This window comes from Tachysurus vachellii, chromosome 14 (assembly GCF_030014155.1).
Source record: "Tachysurus vachellii isolate PV-2020 chromosome 14, HZAU_Pvac_v1, whole genome shotgun sequence".
Lineage (NCBI taxonomy): Eukaryota > Metazoa > Chordata > Actinopteri > Siluriformes > Bagridae > Tachysurus > Tachysurus vachellii.
In genome coordinates, this window is record NC_083473.1 from 20,501,929 (window position 1) to 20,516,207 (window position 14,279).

Sequence of the window (14,279 nt, forward strand, 5' to 3'; positions counted from 1 at the left end):
TATAATGGCTTCTAGCTATAACACATTGCTGATGGAAATACAGAATACTTCATGTGTCGTCATGTAAAAACAAACAAACAAAAAAACAAAACAAATAGCAGTAGTTTCGATTCAGTATAAAGTATTTGGCTTGGTTTTCACTTCCTTTTGATAAAAGCACGTTCTGTCTTTAATTAAATATTTATCAAATGAAACTGTCACGTTCAAGGTCATGCTGTCAGGGTGCTGTCTTAAGATCAGTCTTTACATTTTATGATACTGTGACTCACTGATGGGAACCGTCTTTCGGTGGCAGGGGGCTCTATAGGGTTGTCTAGTCGATTCCGCCTCCAGGCGTTTGTGAACCAGCTATAATTTATTCTCTTCTCCACTCTGTGTATTTGGCTCCCAAGGTCAGCTTCCTTTTGTTGCTTTCCTTTCCCAAGCCCATGCCAGGAACGAGGAAATATTGGGTCAAAAGGAGCAAAACTAAATTTGGTGTTTCACCTTGCATTGTTAAAGTTATTTGGGAAGACGATTTTCACTTAAATCACTTTAATCAGTCAAGGGGGGACTACAACAAAGTATTAGACTTCAACTGTGTACTAAACAAGTACTAAACCTCAACACAAAACACAAACATACATAATGCTTTGTGTCCCCTTGTTTTTCTGTCTGCTCTTGCATCAGCCCAGCAGGAGCCACTCAGTGTGGCAGCTCATTCATCCAGTGCAGACTCTCTGACACATCATTTCATGCTAAACTGTGGTGTTATTTTTTGTTTATTTGACTCTTCTGCTGTTGAATTTGTGTGGTTTCACTAAAATGCGTTTTTATAAAATCAAACTTCTCAGTCCTCAAATGGAGAGAAAAGTTGTTGTGTTTTTTTTTTCTCCTGCTGCAAATCCATGCCTCAGTGCCTTTGAGCAGAGGGTTTACTGTTGGCCTTTGAGGACTCCTGAAACATGGACTTTTCTTTTGAAGTGAATGTAGTCAAGGACTCCAAATAAGAGAGCTTTCTTAGCAGAGGTCAATGATATCAATTTTTCTTGATTAATCAAATGACACCTGTGGAGGGCTGATTTAAGTCCCACTGACTAAACAGTTCATTTATTTACAGTGATCGTCAGATAGAGAAGAATACCAATGGAAAGTATCCTGTTTTCTCACCCTGGTATCCAAGCTTACACAGAGCCAGCTGTTTGATTTTGCTTAATAGACCAGCCACAGAATATGACCTTTTACAGTATGTCACTTTATGTCACTTTATGTGCCACTCACATATCAATAGAGCTATCATTTGCACATGCCTGTTTCAAGGTTTAACAGGAAGAAGGGTTTATTTGGCATGGTCTTGGTCTAAATATAATTATATATTATATAATTATTATATTATAATAAATAGAAAGAACTGATATCCTGTTTGTAATAAATGATTGAAAATCCTAAAATCCTACTACAAAAAAGGTCTACCTTTTTATTTTGACCGTCATACTGCCACAGATATTGGAGGTGTTTTAGAATAAAAACCTTGGCATTAACTTTTTTAACTTTTGCAAGTGCACGTAATCCATCCATCTATTTTCTGTAGCATGTATCATACACAGGCTCACAGGAAGCCTGGAGACTATCCCAGGAGACTCATGCCAGCAGACAGTCTGAACAGTATGCCAATTCATGCCAAAGACAATCAACATACAGTATTTATACTGGTCGGCGCTGTTTCTGTTTATTGTCTTTTGTGTATTGGCTTTTGTATATTGTCTTGTATTTTTTGTTTGCCTTGTATTTTTTGTCTTGTGTTTTTTGTCCTGCACTGTCTTGTTTGTCTTGTCTTGTTTGCACCAGGTTGCACAGATGCACTTTTATGTGACTAACTTACTAAGTCCTTAGCTCTGTCTATGTTTTATGTAGCACCATGATCCTGGAGAAACGTTGTCTCATTTCACTGTGTACTGCAACAGCTATATATGGTTGTAATGACAATAAAAAGCTTCTTGACTTGACTTGACATGAGATGCCAATCAATCTGCAACACATGTCTCTGGACTTTGGCAAGAAATCAGAGTATCCAAGGGAAACCTCTAAAGCATGAAAAAGACACTCTATGCTCCTTGCACAGCAAACATGCTAACCGCTAAGGTTTGCATGCCCTCTGTGGGAAACAGTAATCATGTGTTACTTGTTTTGAATAAAAGTCTGCAGCCACACAGGCCTATGATGGAAAGTTATATTTAAATATATTTTAAGATTGATTTTGAAACTGATGTGTTTTGAAACATGTGTTTCTCTCAATGCTGATACTAAATTTGTATCTGTAGTCAGGTAACAGAAGAAGAAGCTGGAGCATGTTGTTTTTAACTCTCATGCATGTGGTCAGATATAAAGCTCTTTATGACCCAAGCAATGACCTATAATGTTGGAGCTTATTGTACATAGAAAGATGCTTACGTCACACATTTATTTATAATCTTAAGTAAATACTTTATCCTGGTCAGGGTCACTAGTGTGAAATTTTGGGTAATGGGGAAAAGACCTTGGCTGAAAACAACATCAGTCATGTGCAACATGCAATAAGAGCCTATGAAGTGTCCAACTGAATTAATTGTAAATAAAAAAACAATGTAAAATACAAATACACATTCTGCTATTTACAAGATGTAAGCATTGCCTCAATTTACAATCATATTTTCCAAATGAGCATTAGGCGTGCGAAGTGTCTAGCAGCATTTAGGTAAGAACTTCCTGAAGAACTTTCTGAACTCTGTATTGAAGACAGTATAAATGATTGGGTTGATGGCACTGTTAACATAACCCAACCACGTGGCGATGCTTATGAGGCTGCTGGGAATGTCACAGTCCTCACACAAAGCACGCAGCGTGTGCACCACAAAGAACGGAGTCCAGCAGAAGAGGAAGGCACCTGAAAAAAAAGCACAGAGTACGTCAGCTCTGCTGCCAGAACGTCCTGTAATCAGGTGTCATGTTAAAGGCACAAGATGATATGCTCAAGAGGAGGGGGAACGCTTTACCTGTGAAACAGCTAAATTAATTTTACATACTAGCTAAAAATCTCTAAGAGGTGATTGGGACTGAGAAATTAGCCTGCAAGCTGTCAGGATTGATTTGTATTCTTTCAGAGCTGTTCTTAGTAAGAGGGGTGTGGCTGACTGACTCATCTGTCCTCAGTTTATGAATTATGGACCAGCTCTCTGTCACTGTCCCTGTCGTCAACTGCTGAAGACCATCATCACTCCATCACAAGCGACAGGTTGAAGTGAAGGGGGTGGAGGGACTAGTCGGGAGAAGAGAGAAGGAGCAGTAGGAGCACTGCTATACATAATGAGGAATGTGATTCAAATACACACACTAAAAAATACAAAACCAAAATGACTTTGGTAAGAGTTTGACTTTCTGTTCCAAAGTATACTTTCTCCAAACTGAAGCTGTCAAACTTCATTAACAGAGCTTGTCCAAGGCACTACACTTTCTGTACCACACAGACACAAAGCGTTCACTAGGTACAACTTGCTTGCATTGCTGTACAGTACAACTTGCTAGCATTGCTGTGTTTAACACTTCTGGCTGAGGGTGTGTGTGCAAAATGCTGTAAATGTTAGTGTCCTAACTCCGTATGCCTGTGTCCAGCCTAGGACAAAGGTTATGCCATAATAGGATTGGAGGATTTAAGTGGCATGATTAGCCAATGTGGCTCAGAGGAGTCACTCAGTTTCGCTGCATGTGGGTCCTGTATTTACATTCACAAATTCATCAATGATTTAAATGTTTTTCTCTATTTTGCACCATTTTTCCTGCAATATTTATTTATTTGCTGATGTTATACTGAAAAATGTACAAAAATAACCTGGATAAAATTGTCATATTCCTTATGGGAAGCATCTGCTTAGTTATGTGCTTTTACAGCTTACAGCTTTGAACACATTTAAAGGCAGCATGTTTACTTCTCAGCAAATAGAGTGCCTTAATCATAGTCGTTAGAGTTTCACAATAAAACCTTTGTACATTCTGAGCAGATCTGGAATACATTCACAAAACTTCTGACATCCAACATGCTACAACATATGAAACATGCTAGCTAGAGTTAGTTAGCTGTTTTAGCTATTTTAGTGAGCTTACTCTGTGATACTTGTCAAGCTCTTTATTGAGGCTGAGAAACCAGTGAGACTTTGCATGTAAATGAAAAGTAAAATGCAGAGCTTGTATTCTTTGTGGCCAGAAGAACATTTGTGGACACATGACCATGACACCCATATGTGTTCCTTCCACAAATGTTGTAATTATTAATAAAAATGTAATATTTTTCTTTTTATGATATTTTAAAAATATACCATAATAGCAGAAAAACAAGTTTTTTTTTTATAGATATGCTTCTTAATAATCAAGACAATGAAGTGTTAAAGCACAGAAAACACAAAAATGTCCAGGTTCTCTACAACAAGAATCAAGGACCACCATACTGCTTATTTTGTGCCATGTGACACTAATTAATGGAATAACTTTTGAAAGAATGCTGTACAGATGCAGGGATTTTAGACTCTGTGGCAAAGCTCACTAAAGCTGTCCTCATGTGTTAAGACCTGTATGTCCTGCAATTTGTCCTGTCTATTTTTTTTAGCAAGTGTTAAGATATCATTGAAGATCTACTCACCCACCACAACAGGAAGTACACGCATGGCCTTCCTCTCCCTCCCATTAATCTTCGCCTGCTTCTTCTCCTTGTTCTGATCTTGGTTGTAACCACTATCGGAAAAGGTCAGAGAAGCTACAGGCCCATTCTTACATTCTATTGTATAAGGACTGTCAGGGACAGGATTCTGGTCCGTCTCTTTCAGATTAAGGTCTGTAAAGTCATTCTCTATGACAGGGGGAAGAGGTGGTGGTAGAGAAGCCAGTGGCGGGAGAGATGCAGGTGGCTCCTCAAGTTTTTGACAGGCCTGCGTGCTGCTCTTCAGCTTGGCTTTTCTCGCCTCCTCCCACCTCCTGAGGCCCTGAAATATTCCACAGTACAGCAGCAGCATGATGGGGCAGGGCACAAAGAATGAGCAGACAGATGAGTAGACCACATAGTTGTTATTTTCCAGCTTGCATTCACTGTGGTCCCGATTTGGCACATCATTGATGCCGAACAGCACAGGCGAGGCCACGGCTAGTGCCAGGATCCATGTGGCAGACAGCAGGACAATCTGCCGCTGGTCCACATGTTTGCGGTTGTAATTGAGTGGGATAGACACAGCAATAAACCTGCAATAATACAGAGATGCTATTAGCAGCAGATCAAGTTCTATTTGTGCACAAATTTCAGAAAAACAAAAAACAAAAAACAAAAACAAAAAACTCTCATAAATCCATTGCTTTTATTTTGGTTCTTTTGTTCTACTTGCCCTTTGCACTTTTCATCTTGTGCACTGTTTTGTGTGCGCAGTGTCAGACACAGTTAACAGTGCAGCCATCCTTGATCAGCAGGTTTGATGTTTGTGCCATGAAGTACTTCATTCATTCGTTCATTCATTTTCTACCGCTTATCCGAACTACCTCGGGTCACGGGGAGCCTGGCGTCATCTCAGGCGTCATCGGGCATCAAGGCAGGATACACCCTGGACGGAGTGCCAACCCATCGCAGGGCACACACACACACACTCATTCACTCACGCAATCACACACTATGGACAATTTTCCAGAGATGCCAATCAACCTACCATGCATGTCTTTGGACCGGGGGAGGAAACCGGAGTATCCGGAGGAACCCCCGAGGCACGGGGAGAACTCCACACACATAAGGCGGAGGCGGGAATCGAACCCCCAACCCTGGAGGTGTGAGGCAAACGTGCTAACCACTAAGCCACCGTTCCCCCTCTTGAAGTACTTATGTCCCTCAAATAGGCAACTAATGTATATGATCTGTATGAAGTTACTGTGCAAGATCAGGTGAAAGATTACAAATCCAGCCTCTCTCTCTCTCTTTCTCTCTCTCAAGCCTACCTGTCAATGCTAATTGCGCAGAGGTTGAATATGGAGGCAGTACACAGCATCACGTCCATTGTCATCAGGCCATCACACACGGTCATGTTCAGGGACCAAACTCCATCCTGGAACTGAAACACAGAAGAGCAATGATTCTCTCTCTCTCTCTCTCTCTCTCTCTTTCTCGCTCTCTCTCTCTGCTCTTTTCCCCTTACTCAATTAAATTGATGTTATTGTTGCTCTTTTTTTGTCAGTCATATCTCTTTCTCCTCTCAATAGCTGTTAGACAGCAAAACGTCTGTGTCCAAAATCAATAAATGATGCGTATTTTGTGTCCTAATCCCAACAAACCAGACACACACTCTCTATGTCCCTCAAACTGATGTGCTATTCTGGGTCTGATACACACGACAGTGTCAAAAGGGGTTTAAAAAACCCTCAGATAAGAGGGTTTAATGGCATTTTAATGATGAGGAATAGAGAGACTCAATTGTTTTATTGGTAATAGCTCCTTTCTTATGCCAATGACCCATATTTGCCCTACAAGTGGAATGCATGAGCTCCTGGCAACAGAGTGTGGATTGTTATAATGAGGAATTGTCGTTGAATTGCACAGTAAGGATGTCACGCAAGACCTTGACCAGAAGCAACCAGGTAACCTAATGCTTCCTCTTTCAGCTTTTCCAGCAAAGTGGAGTAGTGTAAAATATAAAGACTCAACATGTACAGACTATGGTACAGGTTTTTATTACAAATCTGTTTTGCTGGACCCTGCATGATGGTCACAATGTGTGTTGTGCATTGAAAGCTGTACACTGGTGGGAAAGAGAAGCAAGGTGACACAGATGCACTCTGCAGGAGGTGTCGCTCCCGTAACACATGCCAAATGAACCAAAGCCAACACTTTTAGTGAATGGATAAATGGATTTCAGCTCAGAAGAATAAATGCAATTCTTTTAACAAAACTTAAAACAAATAATCAAAAGGACCAGAAATGTAAATGAATTACACATTATGGCCAAATGTTTCTGAACAACTAACCATTACACCAACATGTGGTGCTTTTCCAAACATCTGGAAGCACACAACTGTCTAGAATGTCTATGTAGCTGTAACATTGCAGATAAATTGCCTTTGTGTAGTTCCAGTGATTCCCCTTTAATAGAACTGGCCCAATCCTGATCCAGTGCACAAAGCAAGCTCAGGTGGGGCTGGAAGATCTCAAGTGTCCTGCACAGAGCCCTGATCTAAACACCACAGAAACCACTTGGTGATGAACTGACTGACTGCACCTCAGACCTCCTCACCCATCATAAATGACTGATCTCACTAATACTCTTGTGGCTGAATGAGCACAAATCCCCACAGCTACACTCCAACATTCCCAGAACAGTAGAGCTTATTAAATCAGCAATGGAAGACTAAATCTGGAACAAGATATTTAGCAAGCACAGGTATGTTGGTAAAGCCATATAGTTTGGCTTTATACAGTTAATGTGTTTAACACATTAACATGTTATTTTCCTTTGAAAGTTATTGACTTCACAGTTTTCTAAATGACTAGCAAAAGTTGAAAAGCCTAGAAAATCCCATGGTTCTTTCACTTACCTCTGCGTACACAAACAGGGGTAGAACCAGCACTGCGAGGAGCAGGTCAGCGACGGCTAAACTTACTATAAAGTAATTAGTTGTAGTTTTCAAAGCCTTTTCTTTGTACACACTGAGGCACACGAGCAGGTTCCCGCAGATAATCACGACGATCAGCAATACTCCAAATACGAGTGCGGGGAAGTTGTAGTTCGTGGCTGAGTGCTGTGCGGTGTGGTTGGCAGAAGCAGTGAGGTTGGTGGGCATTTCTGTAGAAATCCGGTGCCTCTCCTCAGCGCGACGCACGTCCCCGCTTCAGCACCAGCCCTCACCCAGGGGGCAAGTTCGCCTGAGGGCTTTCCGCTCATCCGCCAGCCGTCTGAAACAGTTTCCGTCCGAAAACAATTTCCTCTTTGCCATTAGCCACCGCGAACCTATCTGCCTTTCACAAACACTCAAGCACATTTGAGCTGTCTCCTGCGTTCGAGTCCAGCGCGCGTGACGTTACTTTAAGCGCATTAACGCGCGCCTTACGCACAAACACAATCACCAAATCTGCATGTTAACAAATAAAACGACTCCAAACTCCAGGCATAACTTTTCTACTTCGCACTAGAGTTGCAAATACTCTGTTTTCCGACGATATGCGATGCAGGATTGGCTCGCACACAGCAGGTTACTGCTTCATGGTGCTTGTGTGGGGGTGGTTTTTCAAAGCTCTGACAGACTGCTGAGTGCTGAATCCTCCTTAGCTGCAGTTCAGCGTTTGTGCTGGTTTTATCTGCCCAAACATGTCAGGGGTCCTGCTCATTAGAACAGCGAGACAACTCTGGCATTTATTTGTTATTTGTTACTGCATGGATTTGGATGTTTTACTTGTTCTGTGCCATTTAAATAGTGTACACAGGTGCTAATGTCCTGTAGCTTATTAACTTTTTAACGTTAAAGTAATTTCTTTAATACACAGAATTATGATTTTATGCGAATAGTTTTTTCAATCTTTTATGCCCGACGTTAATGACCTAAATAAAACTAAATGAATCACGTGGTTGAAAAAAAAAACCTTACAGAGTAAATGAAAATAATTTATCAGTGTTAAAACAAATACAGAAAAATAAATGAATTATGCTAAATTCAGATGTTAAATATAAATATATATAGTAAATAAATTAAATAAATAAATAAAAATCACATGTAACTATGAATGAGGCAAATAAAATGACATGAAAATGAACTACTCACAAATTAATAATCTGGACTGTAAAAATCAGTGAAAATAAAAAATAGAAAATATCAAATGTGGAAATAAATACACATACAAACTAATCATAAAATCAAATGAGAAAAATATAATTGTGCTTAAAATGACACAAAATGAATGAGTCAGGTGAATCAAGTCATGTGTTTGACCATGTGTCCATGGTTTTGGAGAAGGGAAATTAGGAGAGAGGTTTGGATGGAAAGCACGTGACATTTCAAGCTAAATGTGAGGCAAGTTAGCAACAATGGCTAACTTTTACTTAGAGTAACTAATAAACTACAAAACCTAATCCCACTGAACCTGCCAGTGTTTTTAGTAAACTGTAGGTGCACATGTTTGAGTTTCATGTGTCAGGGCTCTCAAGTTTTGAAGACAGGCATCTCCACACACACACACACCCCAACACCCCCAAAAAAACAAACAAACAAAAAAAAACAATAATGGGGGAGTTGTTTGTTTGGTAAGGATCACTGACCGCAATTTAACCAATTACAAAGTATTTGTTTGATTTCCATTTATTAATTTGTGTGTGTGTGTGTGTGTGTGTGTGTGTGTGTGTGTGTGTGTGTGTGTGTATGTGGTGTTTATTGTAAGTGTTTGTTGCCTTTTTGGACTCCTTTATCATTTGTATTGTTGCTCCCATTTAAAACAGTTCGGCTCAAGCTCAGCCAATTTTAGGGTCATGATTGAGGACAATGTCCCGTCCAGAGACAAGCTGTTTCGTGTTGAGGTGTTGTTCAAGCCGACTAAGCCATCGAATATTCCCTCTCTAATGAATTTTTTTTTTTTTTATTATTATTGGTAGTTGCGTTAAATCTTACCCATATTCAATAGTGCTATTTTCTGATTGGCTATTGTGTAGCCTCTTTTTTTGATTTGCTGATAAGTGTCAGGCTCGACTAAGAGCTCCAGGGGAGACGTGCTTGATTCCTGCCCGGTTCTATAGAGACAGCGGTGCGGACTGATACGTTTTGGGCATATTAAATATATGATAAATAGTCAAAAAGTTTTTCTGTGTGTGAAATACGATGTGTAGCGGGAGTGACAAAAGACTGAAATGTGTGACTGTCACTCTCAATGCGTGACACTTGACAGCCCTGTATCATATATCATTGACATTTGTATATCATCCTCTGCAGCCATTTGTTTTTTTTTTTCCCAGCAAATTTTCTCAGCTTGGTGGACCCAATTTAATAAAACACATTTCTTTGAGACGCCTGAAAAGTTTTGTCCTCAGGCAACAGATATTTTTAATAAATTAGCCATTTGGCTAATTAACTGTTCTGCTGTCCATGTTTTGTGTCCTTTCTATTTTGAAAAGTGAATAAAGGTAAACAAATAAAGCTTGCTCTTATATAAAGAAATCACCCAAGTCTCAAATATAATTGTAAATGTCAACTGTGTCTGTTAATTTAGCATATATTCTTCTGCATAGATCAGTCTGTAGTTTTAAACTTGTTTACAGCTGACAGATACTTCAACAGAGATACAGATTCAAATACGTTATTCAGATTTAAATACAAAATTACAAGCAGCTGAAATTAGGTACTGCTAATTAGGTGCTAACAATTAACGAGTTCTATTGAGAAACTATTAATTACAACTAGCTGATGTAATGTCAAATATTACATTTTAACAAGAACAAAACAAGAATGTACAAATTAGCTTAGATGAAAATAGCTAGCTGTAATAGTACTGGTCTGTTAATAACACATTTATTGTATAAATTTACAAATAATACATAGATTATTAATAAATGCCAATTTTCTCAGTAAAAAAGAAATCAGTAGATCAAAGTATTTATTAAGAGCAGAATTTCCAATTAAATTAAATATTTTTACATATCAATATTTTACATTAATGTTACAATAAATAAAATGTATAAATTTCTGTTTAATTGGGTTAACAAAAAATATGCCATTATTTACTGTATATGGTTTGTTTTTATTAGTCTTAAATATTTTACTTAAGTGAAAATTCAGCCCCTAATCTAAAGAGTTTTGTCACACTTTGTTAACACAATGAATTTTATATTTTTTTAATATTTAATCAATTTCTTGAAGCTGTTTAATGTGATAAATACAACTTCAAAGTATGTAGATTATAGAATAACTAACACACTCTTTCATAATCTTCTGAAAGTTGTAGTTTGAAAAGTTATAGTTATTTATAATGAACCCTTTTGCCACATGTCCATCCCTGATTAATTAAAGCTTTATGGCTAAATGTGTGAGTGGCTGGTGTGTGTCTCTCTACACAATATGGAAAGAACTGTGGAATTAGGCACTGTGTGTTTGTGCCTAATCAAGCAGTTGATCAAAACAAATTAGTGCAGCTTTCACTGATGCACATGGAAAGGAATATTTATCTAATGTGGATAAATTTGAAATATGAGAAAGATGAATAGATCTACTGATTATACAAATGGAAAAACATGTCTTTGCAAAAAAAAGTTATTTAGCAAGATGTAAGTGCCCGGTAAGGTTTTTGGCTTTTATTTTGAAATTGCCATTTTTTCGTTTGTTACGTCACTTGGTGTCCACAGGTGCATATAATCTGTGAATTTGCGTGTGGATGCAGGTTGGAAGAGGGTGAGTAGCTGGGACGCTCACTTTCTGTTGACCGTTTCTTTTGAACGTTTCCTTTTGATTTACAGTTACTTCCTTTTCCATTTATTGTAGATCATCATATCTTGCCATCATTCTGCTAAACATTATAATCTGACTTCTGAATAAACCACCTGTATGCAACTGAAACGCGACATCTTTAACTCCCTCTACTCAGCCTCTTAGCGGCTACTGGTTGCTGTTATAATTTAGTCAACAGAAATCTGACTTGCTGTTGGATTTGATCATTGGGATCATAAATCACTGGGATCTTGGATCATTGGGCTCGTGGATCATTGGAAACATTGGACTTCTCTGCAGGCAGAACATGAAACACGGACGCACACCGAAGCAAACAATGACTACAGAAGAGGTATGTTAGCGGTTTTGCTGTGTTTGGCTACAGCGTTTTGCTGCGTGAAGTCTGTATACCGCGTTAATGAATTGAATGGATTGGATTGGATTGGATTGTGGTTGTGGAACAAGGTGCAAAGTTGCTACGCACTTGTTGTCGCGCGGTGGTGCTGCGCCCATTCATGAAATGATTGGATTGATTAATGCGCTTTGAGTACGGCGCTGTTTGATGAATGTGGATCGCGTTGTGGGCGAAATGAATGTAGATGAGCCTGAGAACGCTCAAGAGAGCAGCAAGAGAGAGCCTAAGCCTACTGCAAAGGCCTTGGCAGTCAAAATGGAGGGATTGCAAAAGGATCGCAAGGCTATGGTGAATAAAATGAAGAGCATGATTTTATCTATGAAAGACCTCATGAAATGTGATGACAATGCTCCACAAGTGCGTTCAATGTTGACATCTTTGAAATGTTTAAGGGATGACGTATGTGTTGCACAAAAAAGATACTTGTTTCTCCCTCCTGATGAACTAAATAAACAGAGTGGTTCGAATCAATATGTAAGCACACTGATGGATTTGTGGAAGATGTGGAACAATGGCTGAATGAAGTGGAAAATGCCAAGCAAAGTGCTCAAACTACAGAATCAAGTTCTACTCAAAGACATGCAAATCTTGGCTCATCGCTCTCTGTTCTACATTATACAAAACCAATGGATAATCCTATTATACCTCCATCTTCAGTTGAACCAGTTTCATCGTCTCAATATGCATGTTCCAAGTCATGAACCTTAATGCTGGCTATGATGAAGTACAGAATCAAATACAACCAACAGACAGTGTTTCTAATGTGAGCAGGAAAACGTCGTCTAGTAACACAACTCATGGATCTCAATCTAGTCGATCTTCTATTGCATCTGCTCGTCTTAAGACAGAGGCCGAAACGGCAGCCTTGTTGGCACGTCAGAAAATGTTACAGTGCAGAAAGAAGAGGAGGATCTGAGGAAGAAAAGGGAACATGGAGCTTGACACTGAAATTGCTGCATCAATGGCCAAGATGAAAGTATATAATGACTCGATCGAAATCAAGTATATCTACTACGCCTCCTGATACCAATGTTTTAAAGAAGAAACAGACTGGAACTGAATCTTTTATTCCTAATGTGGAATCATCATCATATATTAGTTTCTGTGAGGATTTGTGCATTCCTACCAGGACTCACTTAACCTACAACAATAAAAAACCATGGTTCACTGCAAAATTCAGCCAGCTCCGTCAGGCCAAAGTGGATGCTCACAAGAATGGGGATAGAGTCTTGTACAAACAGGCCAAATACACAATGGAAAGGGAGATCAGAGTAGCAAAGAGAAACTATTCTGAAAAGCTATGGGCTCAGTTTGCCTCTAACGACTCAGCTTCAGAGTGGAAAGGTCTGAAAGCCATCACCAACTACACGACACCATCCCCCAGCACTGTGGTGAATCAACAACTGGCAGACGACCTGAACGAGTTCTACTGTAGGTTTGAAAAAGCCCAATTTTCACCTCCTGTAACCCCTGACTCCAACACACCTAAAATTCAGGTCAACGAAGATGAGGTGTGTCAGGTCTTTTAAGAAGAACAAAAGGAGAAAGGCACCAGGCCCAGACAGTGTTTCACCAGCCTGTCTGAAAACCTGTGCTGATCAACTGGCCCCCATCTTTACTCGGATATTCAACACGTCTCTGTGGTCATGAAATCATTTGAAAGACTGGTTCTGGCTTATCTGAAGGACATTACTGGACCCTCCGCAGTTTGCCTACAGGGCAAACAGGTCTGTGAATGATGCAGTCAATATGGGACTGCATTATGTTCTGCAGCATCTGGACAGACCAGGGACTTATGTGAGGATCCTGTTTGTGGACTTCAGCTCTGCTTTCAACACCATCACTCCTTCAGCCCAAATTAACCCAGCTCTCCGTGCCCTCCTCTGTCTGTCAGTGGATCACCAGCTTTCTCACAGACAGGCAGCAGCTAGTGCGACTGGGGAAACTCAAATCCAGCACCCGCACCATCAGCACTGGCGCCCCACAGGGCTGTGTTCTCTCCCCACTGCTCTTCTCTCTGTACACGAATGACTGCACCTCTCATGACCCCTCTGTCAAGGTCCTGAAGTTTGCAGACGACACCACACTGATCGGCCTCATCCAGGACGGTGACGAGTCTGCCTACATACTGGAGGTTGAACGGCTGGCTGTCTGGTGCAGCCTTAACAACCTGGAGCTGAACACGCTCAAGACAGTGGAGATGATCGTGGACTTCAGGAGAAACCCCCCTGCTCTCCCCCCACTCACCATCATGGACAGCATTGTCACAGCAGTGGAGTCATTCAGATTCCTGGGAACCACAATCTCAAAGGACCTGAACACCTGGGACATTCACATTGACTCCATTGTGAAAAAGGCTCAGCAGAGGTTGTACTTCTTTCGCCAGCTGAGGAAGTTCAACCTGCCACAGGATCTGCTGAAACAGCTC

The 14,279-nt window shown here is 40.1% G+C and overlaps 1 protein-coding gene across 2 annotated transcripts; it reads right to left on the reverse strand.

The window, feature by feature from the left end:
- Positions 1-1,755: 1,755 nt before the first annotated feature.
- Positions 1,756-8,119, reverse strand: drd4a (dopamine receptor D4a). Of its 2 annotated transcripts, none has more exons than XM_060886883.1 (4): positions 7,570-8,119; positions 5,980-6,092; positions 4,649-5,241; positions 1,756-2,902 (listed from the first exon to the last, which is right to left on the reverse strand). In XM_060886883.1, the coding sequence occupies exons 1-4, from the start codon at positions 7,813-7,815 to the stop codon at positions 2,700-2,702; spliced, it is 1,155 nt and encodes a 384-aa protein (XP_060742866.1). In that variant the 5' UTR covers positions 7,816-8,119; the 3' UTR covers positions 1,756-2,699. The 2 variants fall into 2 exon arrangements, with proteins under 2 accessions (XP_060742866.1, XP_060742868.1); XM_060886885.1 differs by having other exon boundaries at positions 2,708-2,902; positions 4,653-5,241.
- Positions 8,120-14,279: the final 6,160 nt, after the last annotated feature.